This window comes from Hydra vulgaris, chromosome 09, assembly GCF_038396675.1.
Source record: "Hydra vulgaris chromosome 09, alternate assembly HydraT2T_AEP".
Classification (NCBI taxonomy): Eukaryota; Metazoa; Cnidaria; class Hydrozoa; order Anthoathecata; family Hydridae; genus Hydra; species Hydra vulgaris.
This window is the reverse complement of record NC_088928.1, coordinates 17820454-17835976: the sequence shown is the minus strand read 5'-3', so window position 1 is coordinate 17835976 and position 15523 is coordinate 17820454. Positions and strand designations below refer to the sequence as shown.

The following is a 15523-nucleotide window of genomic DNA, read 5'->3' as shown; positions in this document are numbered from 1 at the left end:
AAAACATGTCTATTGTTACTGTACTGGTACAATTAAAAACAGCTCTGGTATAAAAAGAAGCTCATCAGGTGACTTTATAGTATACTTATATTATATATATTTATATTATACTTTTTCCTCCTTAAGTTCAAATAACTATTGCTACCAAGATGCAGGATATCCTTATTTATAAGACTATAAATGTATTCAATAATGTTATTAACCCATGTTTGCTTGAGGAAGAAAATTTATTCTTGATATCATATTTTCTCCGGAACTTCTCATGTATGAGCACATTGAAACAAAAATTGTTGACATTCTTATTGTCAATGAGGGCCTGAAGTCTTTACTTGGCCAAAAATACAGTAATGTGGCATGGGTACAATTGTGGCGGATTAGATGGACCCAACTATTGTAAAGTTCTCAAATTATTGGATCAAATGATGCTGGTAACATCATTGTTCTAATTATATACTAAAAATGTTTTAGTTGCAAAAAGTTTCAGCTGCTAAACTCTACATACAGTAAAGAATATCTTGCAGTTTATTGAATCTGTTGAATGTTTAGAATCTGTTGAATGTTTAGAATCTGTAGAATGTTTAGATGTGTTTAACCAAACATTATCACTTTGGTTTAAAGTTCCATACTATTAAATACCACCTTGTAGACTTTCTTAATAGAAATAAGAAACCTCATCCGAGGCTGTACAAAAAATTTAACAAAAACATTGAAGCACTGTGCCATTGCAGAGACTAACAAAAACCACATATTAAAGCTTAAAAAAGCGGCTTTCATCTACAGCTTTATGAGAGTTTAAACTAATTAAATACATGCATGTTTTAACTTATTTATATATTATATATAATCTCATTGCTTAATTTAAAAAAAAAAATTGTTTTCTATTGCATTTTATTTTGCTTTAAAACCTTATTGTATAGATCAGACCAAAAAAATAACTCTAGAAGCACATTAGCCATAAAGTTATCAAACCATTTAAGGTATTATTATTTATTAAGTTAACCACATTTAGAAGAGAAAGACAATGGATGGTCATGTGGTTTTATATGATATTTATAATAAGAGATATCTAAAATAATAAAAATGATATTGTTTTTTAAGCACTATTTTCTGGAATTCGAAAAATATCAATTTGGGACTAAGAAGGAACCCTTAAGATTTTATTTTAAACACATTCCAGCTCTTACATTTACATATTAATATAATCTAAAAAAAAAACTTCATGTCTTTTGAAATTCAACTTAATACCCTTAGAATCAAGCAGTGTTCAATAGCTATTTTAATTCAAACTTTTTAATTTAATTTTCAAAATTTAAATACTTAATAACTTAATCTTTTCTTTACTCAATTTCGCTTTTTGTGCAACAAAATTTAAGATTTTTTATCAAGTTAATTTTTTAAATTCATTTTTAACATTATCAATGCACATCTCTGCAGTTAATTATTATCTATGAATATCTCTACGGTTGATTTACTAAAAGTAAATTGATTGCAAATTAACTAGTAAATAGTAAATATAATAAATATGCTGGAGTAAAAATTATTTAAAACTCTGGAGTTGATTAACAACATATCTTACTTAAATTTTGTAAAAAACAATATGCATATGGATAAAGGTGCGCATAGCATAGAAAGATTTAAAAGTGTGCATGAGGGAAATTAAAAACTCCACCTCTTCCCATAAGGCACTAGAACAATAATGATGAAATGGAGTTTTAAAATGCAGGAAATATTTAGTAAAATATAAAACTAAACAGATTAAAAAGAAAGCATTAAAAATAAACCATGATGTCAGAAAAATAAAAGATTACTTGAATTCCTAAAATTTTTTATATATACATAAATATATAAATATATATATATATATATATATATATATATATATATATATATATATATATATATATATATATATATATATATATATATATATATATATATGTATATATATATATATATATATATATATATATATATATATATATATATATATATATATATATATATATATATATATATATATATATACATACATAAATATATATATATATATATATTAGGGTGTGACATCCGCCCCCTATATTCTAAAAATGATCTGTTCATATTCTTAAAACCTTCTATTGGTTCTCACAAGCAACTTTGTTAAATTTTTTCAAAACTTTATTGGATTTAGGGGGAGTACCAGGCCCTTGAACACTGACTAGGTCCCTTATACTATATAAAATTTTTTTTTTAAGTTGGGTATCAAAAGAAGTGAATTGATATAAAAATTTTAAAATAATAATAACATTATTAAAAAATTACTATTTTAGAGTTTTTTGCAGAAAAATTACATTTTTTAATCTAAAATGAAAAAAATTGTATTTTTTTGATAATTATTGCAAAAAAAATCTTAAATATAATTTTTTTTAAAAAATGATTGCTATTTTTAAAATTTTTGTATAATTATGCTTCTATTGAGACCCAACAGGACATACTTTTGGAAAACTTTTTTTTATATAATATTAGGGACCCTGTAAGTGTTCAAGGGTCTTGTGCTTCCTCTAAATCCAATAAAATTTTGAAAAAATTAAACAAAGTTGTTTATGAGAACCAATAAAAATTTTCATAATATGAACAGATCTTTTTTAGAATATAGGGGTAGGATGTCACACCCTAATATATATATATATATATATATATATATATATATATATATATATATATATATATCAAGCCTTCTTAGGAGATGCGTGTGGTTGCATGCCTTATATTACCCCACATGCAATATTTTTTTCACAGTAGCCACAGTTTTTTGCATATATTGATAAGTTGCATATTTTATAAAATGCGCTGAAAATACCAAACTAATTTATAGAGAAATTTATAAAATAAGTAAACCATAAACTAAAAAGAGAAACAAACTTAACAAATAATTATATAAATAAAAGATAAATCAGAGAAAATGAAAGCATAAAACTAATACATTTTTAAATCTTAAAATGTTTCAATTAACAGTTTATAGCAAATAATTTTTCACTTATCGCTAGGTTGATGTCGCAGTTAGGTTAATTAAATGTCTTATTTATGAGGTGCGACTGTTATATCTGCATTGGATAAGGGTTCAAATCTTACTAATGGCAAAAAAAAATTTTAATGTTGTATTTGCTTAGTAGATATTCAAAAATATCAAAGTTTCAAATTTTTAAACAATTAAGTTTTGAAGTAATTAAGCTTGGATTAAATAACTTTAAAACTTATATTTTTTCTAAATTCTTTGTAATGAAACACTTGTAAAATAAAAATATATATTAATTCTATGTATTATTATATTTTATTATATATATATATATATATATATATATATATATATATATAATATAAATAAAATATATATTATATATTATATTATATTTTATTAATTTTATTATAGTTTATTTATTTCATCACTTGTTTAGATTTTTATTTTTTTAGTTTAGTTTTGTATTATTTTTTTTAGTTTTTATATCTTTCCAGTTTATATTTGTTTATCTTTAAATTTAGTTTACTATCTTTAGATTTAGTTTACTATCTTTTATCTTTAGTTTATTATCTTTAAATTAAGTTTACATTTGTTTATTTAGAGCAATTTTTAGATGCGCCAACTTAAATCATGCAAGAAGTCATGGCCAAGTTATCGAAACAAACTAATATAAGCGTGGTCTATAAGGTGTGCAACCGCAGGTGTCTCCTGAGAATGCTATGTGTATGTGTGTATACATATATATATATATATATATATATATATATATATATATATATATATATATATATATATATATATATATATATATATATATAGCATGAAAAATAAGAAATTGAAGGGGAGTGGTCAATTTGACAGCTAACACATGGAATTGACAATCAAATGTTTTTTTTTAACAGTCAAAATTTTTGTTTTTTTCTTTGTTTAAATTTTCATCTGAGCTTTTCATGGTTGAAACTAAATAAGTAAAGCAAAAAAAATGAATAGTTTACATCATAAATTCGTCAAAGCAAATTAAAGTAGCATGTTGTAAACAATAAAACTATTCTAAACGTTTATATAAAATTTACATGATTATATGAAATTTTAGTACACGCATTTTCCAAATTACATCAAGATTATTTGTTAAACCTTGTTTTTCCAAAATCTGATTTTTTTTTACCAACAAGAATTCATTTTGGGAGGTTAAAATAGTAATTTTAGTCATTTCAGGCAGTCGTTGGCCATATACCAACCATTATTTTCCATGCTGTGTGTATGTTTGTATATGTATTTATATATATATATATATATTATTGAGCACTCTTAACTGAAATAGTGTGTGTGTGTGTGTGTATAAATAATATATATATATATATATTTATATATATAATATATATATATATATTTATATATATATAATATATATATATACATATATATATATATATGTATATATATATATATATATATATATATATATATATATATATATATATATATATATATATATATATACATATATATATATATATATTCATATATATATATATATATATATATATATATATATATATATATATATATATATATATATATATATATATATATATATATATATATATATATATATATATATATATATATATATATATATATATACATATAAATAGGTCAGCATTGCCCAATGCTGGACCTAATTTTGAGAGCTGTATATATATAAATATATATATATATATATATATATATATATATATATATATATATATATATATATATATATAATATTTATATGTATCAATATTTACACAGCCTTAATACTGATCAAATATCAGCCACAGCTGTTTGCTCTGTTTCAAAAGATAAAGTAGGCTTATTTAACTTGATGAAACTATATATCTACGAAATAAAGTCATTTAATAAAATGTCATTTAATAAGATGTGATTTAATAACCTGCAGAATAGAGATAGGATATGTTATTTGATAATCTGCAGAATAGAGTAAAGAAGTGTCATTTAATGATGTCACATTACTTGTTAATATCAAACTTGTTATTTTTAAATGTTACGTTAGTTGTGTTAATAATAAACAAATTTAAATTTATTAAAACTAACAGAAATTTTACACATGAAATTGATATTTTAAAATAAATAAAAAATACCTCAACTCCCCAAATACAGGCACTATGATATAAGAAAGAATTGAGTTTGTGCACATTATGAATGTCATGAATATCCCAAATATACAAGCTGTGATCATTGTACACACTAGATAACTAAAACAAAAAAAAACAAAATTTTTAATTGTTTTTAAATTGCAATTAATGTTTTTCAATTAATTAGTAAAATTTATTTTACTATCCTTATATTTATTTCTTATTTAATCAAATGTATTATAGGGAAAAAATCAGTACCAATAGTATTAACATTTTAATTTGCTATTATTTATGTATCTAACTATGTTATTATATCCTCAGTTGATAACCAATAGGTCATATGTCCACATTTGACTTTTATTTTGTTTATTATTAAAATATGATACGATCTTCAAGATAATGTCTTTATATTGACTGATTCTAGTCACAAAATAGGGTTTTTCAACTGATGCTTTGAACTTAATAAGCAACTATTTTCATAATAAAAAAATATTTACAAAAATTAAAGATGCATATTCTAACGAAGAACAAGTTAATATTGGTATATTACAGAGTTCCATTTTAGCCTCTTTTTATTTTGATATTGATCAATGATCTATCTGAATAAATGACATTATATTAATCAACATTATTTGCAGATGACACAACACTTATGACAAGTGATACCAACATAAACCATCTAATAACAAAAACTCAGTCAGCATTTAATAATTTTATTGAGTGGTGCTATGCTTGTAAACTCTACATCAATTGAGATAAAACTAAAGCAATCATTTTAACAAATAAGCATACATCTAAAATGCCAACAGCAATCATATTAAGTGATAAGTTTAAAATTGAATTAGTTAATAAACTTTCTTTGCTTGGTGTCATTATTAACAGTAAATTATATTTTCTCAAACATATAAAAGAGATAAAACCAACAGCATATAAAAAAATTATTCTTAATAACTAATATATTTGGTTTACCATTTAAATTTCGTTTACAATTCTTCAAAAAAATCATTCTATCTAATTTTGATTACTGCACAAGACTTATAATTTACTACACAAAATACAAAGCCTTAGTAATGCATACTATAACTTTTTCTTTACTACTCAAAATTAATATTCAAAACAAAGATATATTTTAAATCAATCAACAACTTAAAGCATACAACCTACATAGTTTTTTAAATGATTCTTATGCAGAACATTAAAACTATGCAATAAAATAATTTTTTACAAGAACTTATTCAAACAATTTGATTTTATTTACCTTGATAACATTAATTACAATACTAGAAATTAAAACTTTTAAAACTTCAAAGTGTCCAACAATTATGATGAACAGTCATTTAAGTCTTTTTTCAGCAATATAATTAAAAAGCATGGCAATAACAATATCAAATTACCAAGAGAATTTAGTGATCTATTGTTACTAAACAACATCAACTCAACAAGTTATAGAACATACAATTATCAACAAGATCAAGTTTGATGTCAATATAAAGAGACTAAACAACTATATAGAATTATATGTTAGCAAAATATGTAAACATCATTTGATTTTTAACTATTTTTTATTTTCTATTTACAATAATTTATTATACTACTTGTAACTTGTATTAACAACTCTATTCACCAGCAATGGTAAAAGATATATAGTCAGTAGAATAGAAGTTAAAGATAAAAAACAAACAAAAACAGTCAAATACAGCTTACAATAAACCTGGGTTCGTCAACTGCCAGAGCAACCACATCCGGATAATTTTTTAGCTGCACAGTAATATTTGCCTGACTAATGAATGAATGTATCAATAATTTTATTTAAAATTTTCAACATTTTTAAAAAAAAAATTCACAAAAAAAAACTTACTTCTTACTACCACAAACATTAATCCCAAGTTTATGAGGCAAAGGTAATGTGGCCATAAATTTGATTTCACTTGGATTAAAAACTCTAAAAGTAACATTTTTAATCACTTAAGCTTTTGTACATTTTAATTGAAGTACTTTAATTGAAGATTTTAATTTAAGAACCTAATTTAAATGAAGTACTTATAAATTAATAAAATTCTTTTATAATAATATTAATAAAATATATAATTTAGAATTACCTTATAATGCCATCAGAACATCCACAGTAAATATGTTTTTCAGTTACAACCAAGCAATTTGTGCAACCAGCCTTGAATGTAAAAGTATATTTACATATTCTGTCTATCCCTATTTCAATTTAATAACATCTTGTGCATTTAAGTATGCAGCAATTACTATGTTCCATTGCAACTTAATTTTTACTTAAATAATTCAATGCAACTTCTTTTATTACAACATTTTTTTTATTTTTATTTTGTCATTTACTGCAGTCTATTATTGTATTTGCATGACCTACCTATCACAAAATTTATATACACTTATGTAAAAACTCACCATTATGTTGTAAACTCAGGTAAACCACTTTGTTTATATGCACTTATGCAAAAAATCTAACAATTTTTTGTTGCAAATTCAGGTTTTTAAAATCCTTTAATGGTATCCAATTTTATGTAAAATGGTAACCCCAATGTTTTTTTAAGTCTGATCCCTTTAATGCAGATTTTGTTGCTGATCAAAATTTCTATTGTTAAGTGTTTGATTTTAAATCCTACTGTAACTTTTTGCTCACAGCTTTGTTAACATAAACTTTACTGGAATTTCTTTTCTTGTAATTTCCTTCCCAATAACTGTTTGGTAATGCCATGTCACTTATAGCAAATCATCTGAGTTAAAACAGAATTTGAAAATAAGATTATGAATAGTTTTTTTTATATTAAAAAAAAAATCATGCCAAAATACTAATTATCCTCATTTGTGCTATATTTATTTTATATCTTAGTTGAGTTGTTTATTTTTATATTTAATTACCTTAGTTGAACTATTTAAAACCTTTAACTTTTTGTTTGTTTTATAATTTGGTCTGTAGTTTTTTTATATTTCCAATCACAATAAAATATACAAAAACAGGCGGATATTTTTTATAGGTTATTTTTTGTTAAAGATTGTATTAATCTAAAGTTTTTAAATATTTTACTAATGTTTTGTTTGATTTACTTTTATATACAATGGCATTTTACTAAGTGAGTTTAGTAAGTTTTAATATAGTCATCTTGAACAAGAAAGCTGTGTTTTAAACTCATTCAACGCACTGCTTTATAGGATTTGCTACTGGTTGCTTTGTAATATAATTGTGTATTACATACTTTATTGTTATTACAATGTTTTACAGGATTTGCTACTGCTTGCTTTGCAATTTATTTGTGTATTACATACTAAAGTATATTTTATAATTATTTGTTTCTAGGTTCCTATTTAGTTTATTTATAAAAGTTCAAGTTATGTAAACATGTTTCATATGGCTGTTTAGATATGTTTAATTAACAATTAAATAATAAGTATACTCACCCAAAAAGTGTACTCACTAAAAAAAGATAGAAATATCTATCTTTAAGGGTATATCATATATCCTACTAATTTTTTACATTAAGGGGATAAAAAATTATACCCTTAATGTAAAAAATTATACCAAAAATGATTGTTTCTGTTATAAGTATTTATCTTAATGGTATAGTTTATATACACACACACACAGATATATATATATATATATACACACACATATACAGGCTAGGACAGAAATGGTATGCGATCGAACGCTATTCTGACCACACAAATGATTTTTTTTGTTGACAACTTGACCACAACTGTTTAGATGTTTTGATGATTTAAACATTTCAAAAATACGCTGAAAAAAGAAATGCTAAGCTAAAGTTTAGCTAAGTGTTTTTAAGTTTTAAAGTTTAGCTAAGTTTAGCTAAGTGTTTTCAAGTCTTTTTTTTTTTATATCTGAAAACTATAAAAAAATTTAAAAAAATTAAAAAGAAAATAATTCCTCACGAAAAAGAAAATATTAGCTTTAAAATAAAACTCACAAAACTCAAACTTGAGGTGAAATTTATTTTTTGTTACATTTTTAATTGCGGTTGAAATAAATTACTTTACAACTTATCTTTTGAAAAATTTTATTAAAGTTACAATCATTAGAAGTAATTTGTAAAAGCGTAATAAAAAAAACGTTTTATTACGCTTTTACCAATTACTTCTAATGGTTGTTTAAAAAATGAACATTTATTATACGAATAAAACATTTATTATATATATAAAATGAAATTTTATTTAAATTGTTGTTTATTTAAAAAGTGAATACAAATTAAAAAAAAACAATTAAAGGGTATAATTTTTTATCTTAAACCAAAAGTAAACATCCAAAATGCTAAAGGGGCAATACTTGTCAAGTTATCATCACCAGAACTAAGAATTCTGGTTCTATCTACAGCAAAAAAATTAAAAGAAGACAATGTTTTTCCTAATGCATTCAGGATATTCAAGCAAAAGAGTTCATAGATTGTCTAAGTGATTGTTTTTTGTTCCAAAATATTACTTATCCAACATTCCAAGTAAAAATTGGTTTGACTAGTAATGTGTTAGATTTGAAAATAACTGAATGTGAAAAAAGAGTATTTTTAATCATTGATTTTTGACCCTTGGGGGCGATTGAACACGGTCACCACTTACTCAAATTCAACTATTCATATTCTGAAAATAGGAATAATAAAGAAGCGCCAATGAGTAAACTACTTTATAACAAAGGAGATTACAAGAAATTAAATGATTATTTTAAAGAAGTTAATTGGTCTGATAAATTTCTGAATTTAAACGCAAATAATTCTTACAACATTTGGTTATCAATTTATAATTATGGATGCGATATGTTTATTCTTAGGTTGAAATTGAGTAGCAAAAAGAGAATAAAAGATCCTCTTTGGATGAACAATAAACTAAAACGCATATGTAAAAAAAAGCGCAAGTTATGGTTTATGTGCCGAAATACAAAATTTAGTAATTATGTGTTGGTCACAGCATACAAACATTTGAATTTAAATTAAATAAAAAGTGAAAAAAAGTATCCAGGATTTCATAAGAAAGTTAGCAGTGAATTCTCAACTAAATCCTAAATTGGTATATGCATATATTAACAGCAAAACTTCTACCAAGAAATCAATAAAAGCATTATATTGGACTGATGGCACTCAATTAAACAAACCACTACAGACAATAGTGAGTATATTGAACAAGTATTTTGTTTCAATTTTCACAAAGGAAAATTTGACAAACGTCCCAAAACTTTGTGACAAATTTAATTTTAAATGCCAGAATACAAGCTTTACAGAAGCAATAATAAAACTTCATATCAACAAACTTGATTTACAAAAAACTATAGGAGTAGACATTTACTCAAAAGTTCTCAAAATGTGTTCTAAATCACTCTTCAAGCTTTTATCAAAATTATTTAACAAATCTTACAAATCAAGTGTTGTTCCGAACCTTTGGAAAAAAGCACTTATTATACCTCAGATTAAAAAAGGTAGCAAACTTCAACCATCTAATTATCGTCCAATTTCACTAACTTCGGTTGTATGCAAATTAATGGAGTGTCTTATACATGATGATATAACGAAACATTTAGTAGTGCACAAAGAGTAATAATTGGAAAATTTGTGCCAGAATGGGAGAAAATAGATAGTGGAGTCTCTTAAGGCTCAGTTTTAGGTCCACTATTCTTTGTGACATTTATAAACGATTTATTAATTAAAATCAAAAATGAAGGCAAATTATTTGCAGCTGATACTAAACTATTAGCAGTCATTAAATCAGAATCAGATAACAACAGTTTACAAAATGATCTCAATATTTTAAAAGAATGGACAGAGGACTGACAATAAAAATTTAACTCGTAAAAATGTAAAGTAATGCATTTCAGAAATAACAACGCTACATATAAATATAAAATTGATGAAGTTATACTGGATGAAGTAAAAGTTGAAAAAGATCTTGGTATTTTTATCTCGAATGATTTTGATTGGAGTCACCATATATGCTATGCAATTAATAAAGCAAATAAATAAATAGGAAAAATTAAACACGCATTTGAATATATAGATGAAAGTACCCATAACGAGTATGGAGCAGTTATAAGGAACTCCTATTGGAAAGGAGAAATTAATAGACTTGAAAAAGTTCAAAATAGAGCGACCAAAATATCATGCCTAGTTAGTTATGGTCAGGAAGAAAGAAATTTAAAACTAAAATTGCCTTCATTAAAAAACAGAAGAAGGCGGGGTGATTTAATCCAAATGTTCAAATTAGTAAAACGAATTGACGAAATAAATTTGCATAACCGAATTAAATATTTTAATACTAAGGGTTGAGCAAGAGTTCATAAATTAAAAATGCATGAGGAGTTAATAAAAACACAAAATAATTACAAGTTTAACACCATCAGACAAAATTTTTTCAGAAATAGAGTTGTAAATGACTGGAATATACAAAAACAAGAAATTGTCGAGTCAAAAAACATAAATCAATTTAAGAACCTCATCGATAAACACTTTAAATTATAACCTCAGATCTTGTATATTGTTTTTAATCCTTGTTAAATTTATTGGCTGTTATAGACTGAAATTCTACGTAATTTCAGTTACAACTCTTATGAGTTACAGTGTCATTTCTATAATTCTATAATTTCTATAAATTATTGAAATTAAAAAAAATATAATATTTTTAAATTGTATAAACATTTTTTTTTAGGCGCAAAAAAAAAAAAAATTTTTTAATAATAATGTAGTCTTTTTAAAAAAGTAATTTTTAATCATTTCATTAGTAAGTCAAGTTTTAAAAAAAAACTTTTAAACAATTCTTTGTAAAAATAGAAGCAAAACAATAAAGCAATTAAACTTATAATTTAAAGTGTTTAAAAAAAGTAATCCTATAAAAGATAATCTTATGAAAGACATGGAAAAATGGTTTCAAATGTTTAAATTTATCATAAAAAGTACATGTCTAAAAAATTTACATATTTAATTTACAACAAAATGTGTTTATTTTAACAATTATAATTAATTTTTTATTTTATTAAAAGTCTTCGCTTAAAATAAAAATGTTAGAAAAGATCAATGGTAAAATGTTATTCATAACTTAATGATTTTTTTATTGCATTTAAATAGTTAAAACATTAAAACAGCCGTGGTCAAATTGTGAAGAAAAAAATTGTTGGTGTGTTCAATTACAGAGTGCAATCGCATGCCATTTATGTCCAAGCCTGATATATATACACACATATATACATATACCTTATTTTACATTTACTACTAGTATGATACATATATATATATATACACCTTATATTACACTTACTGCTAGTATGATAAAATTTATATGAAATAAAAAATTAGTATAAATAAGAAATACCTTAAGCTGAACCCATTTATCCAAAATGCGCTTTTCACTAAAAAGACATAATAATCCAGACTTAGTAACACAGTATGTAAATGAAGAATTCTTTCCACGCCCACACATCACATCTGTAAAACAGTTATTTCGTTGGTCACCAAGTATACCAGAACGACCTGTAATTGGAGCAATTGGGATGTTCTGCTAAAATTCAACAAGTTTTTATTTTTTATTTTAATCTATTACGACTCATGCAATGCAATTTGATGCAAAGATATTTGTGTAAATCCAAGTTTTTTTAAAACTAAAAAATATATAAATATAAATATGGATGACAGAAAAAAATAAAGCTTCTTTTATATAACATTAGTTTTATAAATATTATTGCATGCAAAAATTTTTATCTATTGTATTTTTGTGAAGAAATAATGAACTAATTTGTTACTACATTTAAATTAGAATCATCTATATTTTGTTTTATTTTATGATTCCATGATTTATAAGGAAAAAAATTATAATTTTTTGGGCACGCATACTACAATACATTATAATTTAGTGAAAGCATCTCAGCTTATAAAAAAATGTATACAGAAATGAACATATAAAACCATATATCCATACTGTTGAAGAAGTTTCAGAATTCAGGTACCAAAACTTTACATGTCTGTTACCAACTGTCACCAAATACTGTCCATTTTCACTTAATGACACAGACCGAACCTAAAAAAAAAACTATATAAAATACAGAAAAGAAAAAAATATATATAAATTTACATAAAAAAATATGTATATATATATACATATACACATACACTTATGTATATATATGTATATGAATATTTGAAATGTTCTATACAAAAAAATAACACAAGATGTAAAAAATTTCTGAATAAAAAATATTTTTAGGGATTCCTCAAGACTCATAAACATTTAATGAGCCCCTAATATTAGCACACAAAAATTTTATCAAAAATAAGTCAACTTCTTAAATTTAAACAAAGTAAGAACTTCTTAAATTTGAACAAAGTAAGAACTTTTAATCTTAATAAGTTATTAGAATTCCCAATTTTAAAAAATTATAGGAAACTTTTTTCATTTGTTTTTTCATTAAATACATCAATTTTTATGCAATAAATCTAAAATAAACTTTTTTTTATGTGAAATGATCAATGTTTATGAAATTTCTATACAATATTTAAAAAAAAAACTTTTTTTTGTTAATATTAAAGACCTAAACATTTAGTTCAAGGGTCTTGAAAAACCTCTCAAAAAAATTTTTTTTCAAAAAATTTTAAAACCTAGTGTTATTATTTTATCCTGTGAGAGTGACAGTTGTAACATTAGACACTCTTTAAGGTATTAAAAATGAACTGAAAATGACTTGAAACTTTTCAGAAATGTGAAATATTATCATTCAACTTAGTATGCAAAAGTTACGGCATAAAAGTCTTCAACTCTTTTCAAAAATTAACTCTACGTAGCGTGACAGTCGCAATGTCACGCTATGTAATTTTATCGCACCTGAACAAAACAACTCTGTCAGACTTAATGTAGCGAACGGCATGGTAAAAAAAAAAAATCATTTGGAGTATTAAGCACATATTGATATTATTATTGCAGCATTTAATTGTTTTTACTTGAAATTTTGCAAGCATTTTTATGTTTTTCTTTTTAGTAACATTCGTAACAAAAAATCCAATATTAATAAAACGACACAATCAATGATGTAAGAAAAAAGTATTAATAAAAACCATGTAAATTATGTTAAAAAAATGCACTATAAACTTTGTTTTTTTGAAGTTCTCGATTGTGGTTTCACGATACGATTTTTTAACGCTTCACAACAAGACTGTATATAAATATTATACAATTAATACAACCCCTACAACTTTAAAACCTTGCTATGATATAATAAAATGATTTTTTTAAATAAATATTTTGCTTAAAAGTATTTTTAAATAGTTAAAAAAGAGTTATGGAGTTTAGTATGTGTTTTAATAATTTTTCTACTTTACCTCTTTCTCAAGGAATTGCCTATATATATGTGTATATATATATATATATGTGTATATATATATATATATATATATATATATATATATATATATATATATATATATATATGTGTGTGTATATATATATATGTGTGTATATATATATGCGTTTATATATATATATATATATATATATATATATATATATATATTTATATATATATTAATAAGAAAACATCAAACAATACAAATTCTCTTAATACAAATAATAATTTATATTGAGAAATTTTCACTGGGTTATGGATACCAGCATCATCAGCTCGTAAAATATAACAAAAAAAAAAAAAAATATATATATATATATATATATATACATATGCAACTAAACATAACTATAACTAAATGAAATAGACACATACCCGACACCCTGATTTGTTACATGCAACTGTATGTCCTCCCTAAAAATAAAATAAAGTATGATTATAAATAATATGATTAACAACCTTTAACAATACATTAACTTGTTTTAACTATTATATGTTTATTATAACTGTAATTTCAAAACATTTTGATGGTTTGGAGGGGGCATTTGAGCTTGAAAAGGATCTCACTTCTATCACAATAATTTAGATCTTCTTATATTTATGAACAGTAATGTACTCGATGAGTCATCTACCCTTCATCTTCTAGGATTAACTCTTACTTCCAATCTTTCTTGGAAACAATATATCAAATCAGTTGCAAAATTAGCATTTGCTAAGGTTGCATCTCTTTATCGAGCTAAACATTTTCTTACTCCGGATTCTATTCTCTATCTCTATAAATAAAAAACCCAGTACAATCTGCTTCATGTCCTGCTGCCTTGTAGGATACACCTTTTTAGGCAAAGGCTAGGAGATGCCAACTCCGATTTAAAACACTTCCTGCCTTGGGGCTCTTGGTTGAGTAAAAGCTAGAGATGGTGTCTCGATAAAAATACTCATCTAGGGCAGATGTTAAATGCACCCGGCTTCTGTCTTGCAGAAGGCCTCCTAGGCAAAGACTTAATGGGTAAATAGATTCTATCTGTTGACCAGCCTCGC

General features: G+C 23.9%; 1 protein-coding gene across 4 annotated transcripts in view; it reads right to left on the bottom strand.

Annotated features, from left to right (window-relative positions):
* LOC100208491 (WD repeat-containing protein 62) overlaps positions 1-15523 on the bottom strand; it is a 61562-nt gene that overhangs the window by 32233 nt on the left and 13806 nt on the right. For 2 of the 4 annotated variants that reach the window (XM_065804921.1, XM_065804923.1), the window contains exons 7-13: positions 14861-14899; positions 13069-13167; positions 12466-12651; positions 7236-7306; positions 6995-7078; positions 6841-6916; positions 5143-5256 (exon numbers count right to left, since the gene is read on the bottom strand). In XM_065804921.1, coding sequence (XP_065660993.1) covers positions 5143-5256; positions 6841-6916; positions 6995-7078; positions 7236-7306; positions 12466-12651; positions 13069-13167; positions 14861-14899 — 669 coding nt within the window. The remainder of the gene's footprint in view (positions 1-5142; positions 5257-6840; positions 6917-6994; positions 7079-7235; positions 7307-12465; positions 12652-13068; positions 13168-14860; positions 14900-15523) is intronic. The other 2 variants (XM_065804922.1, XM_065804924.1) reach the window with 1 other exon arrangement.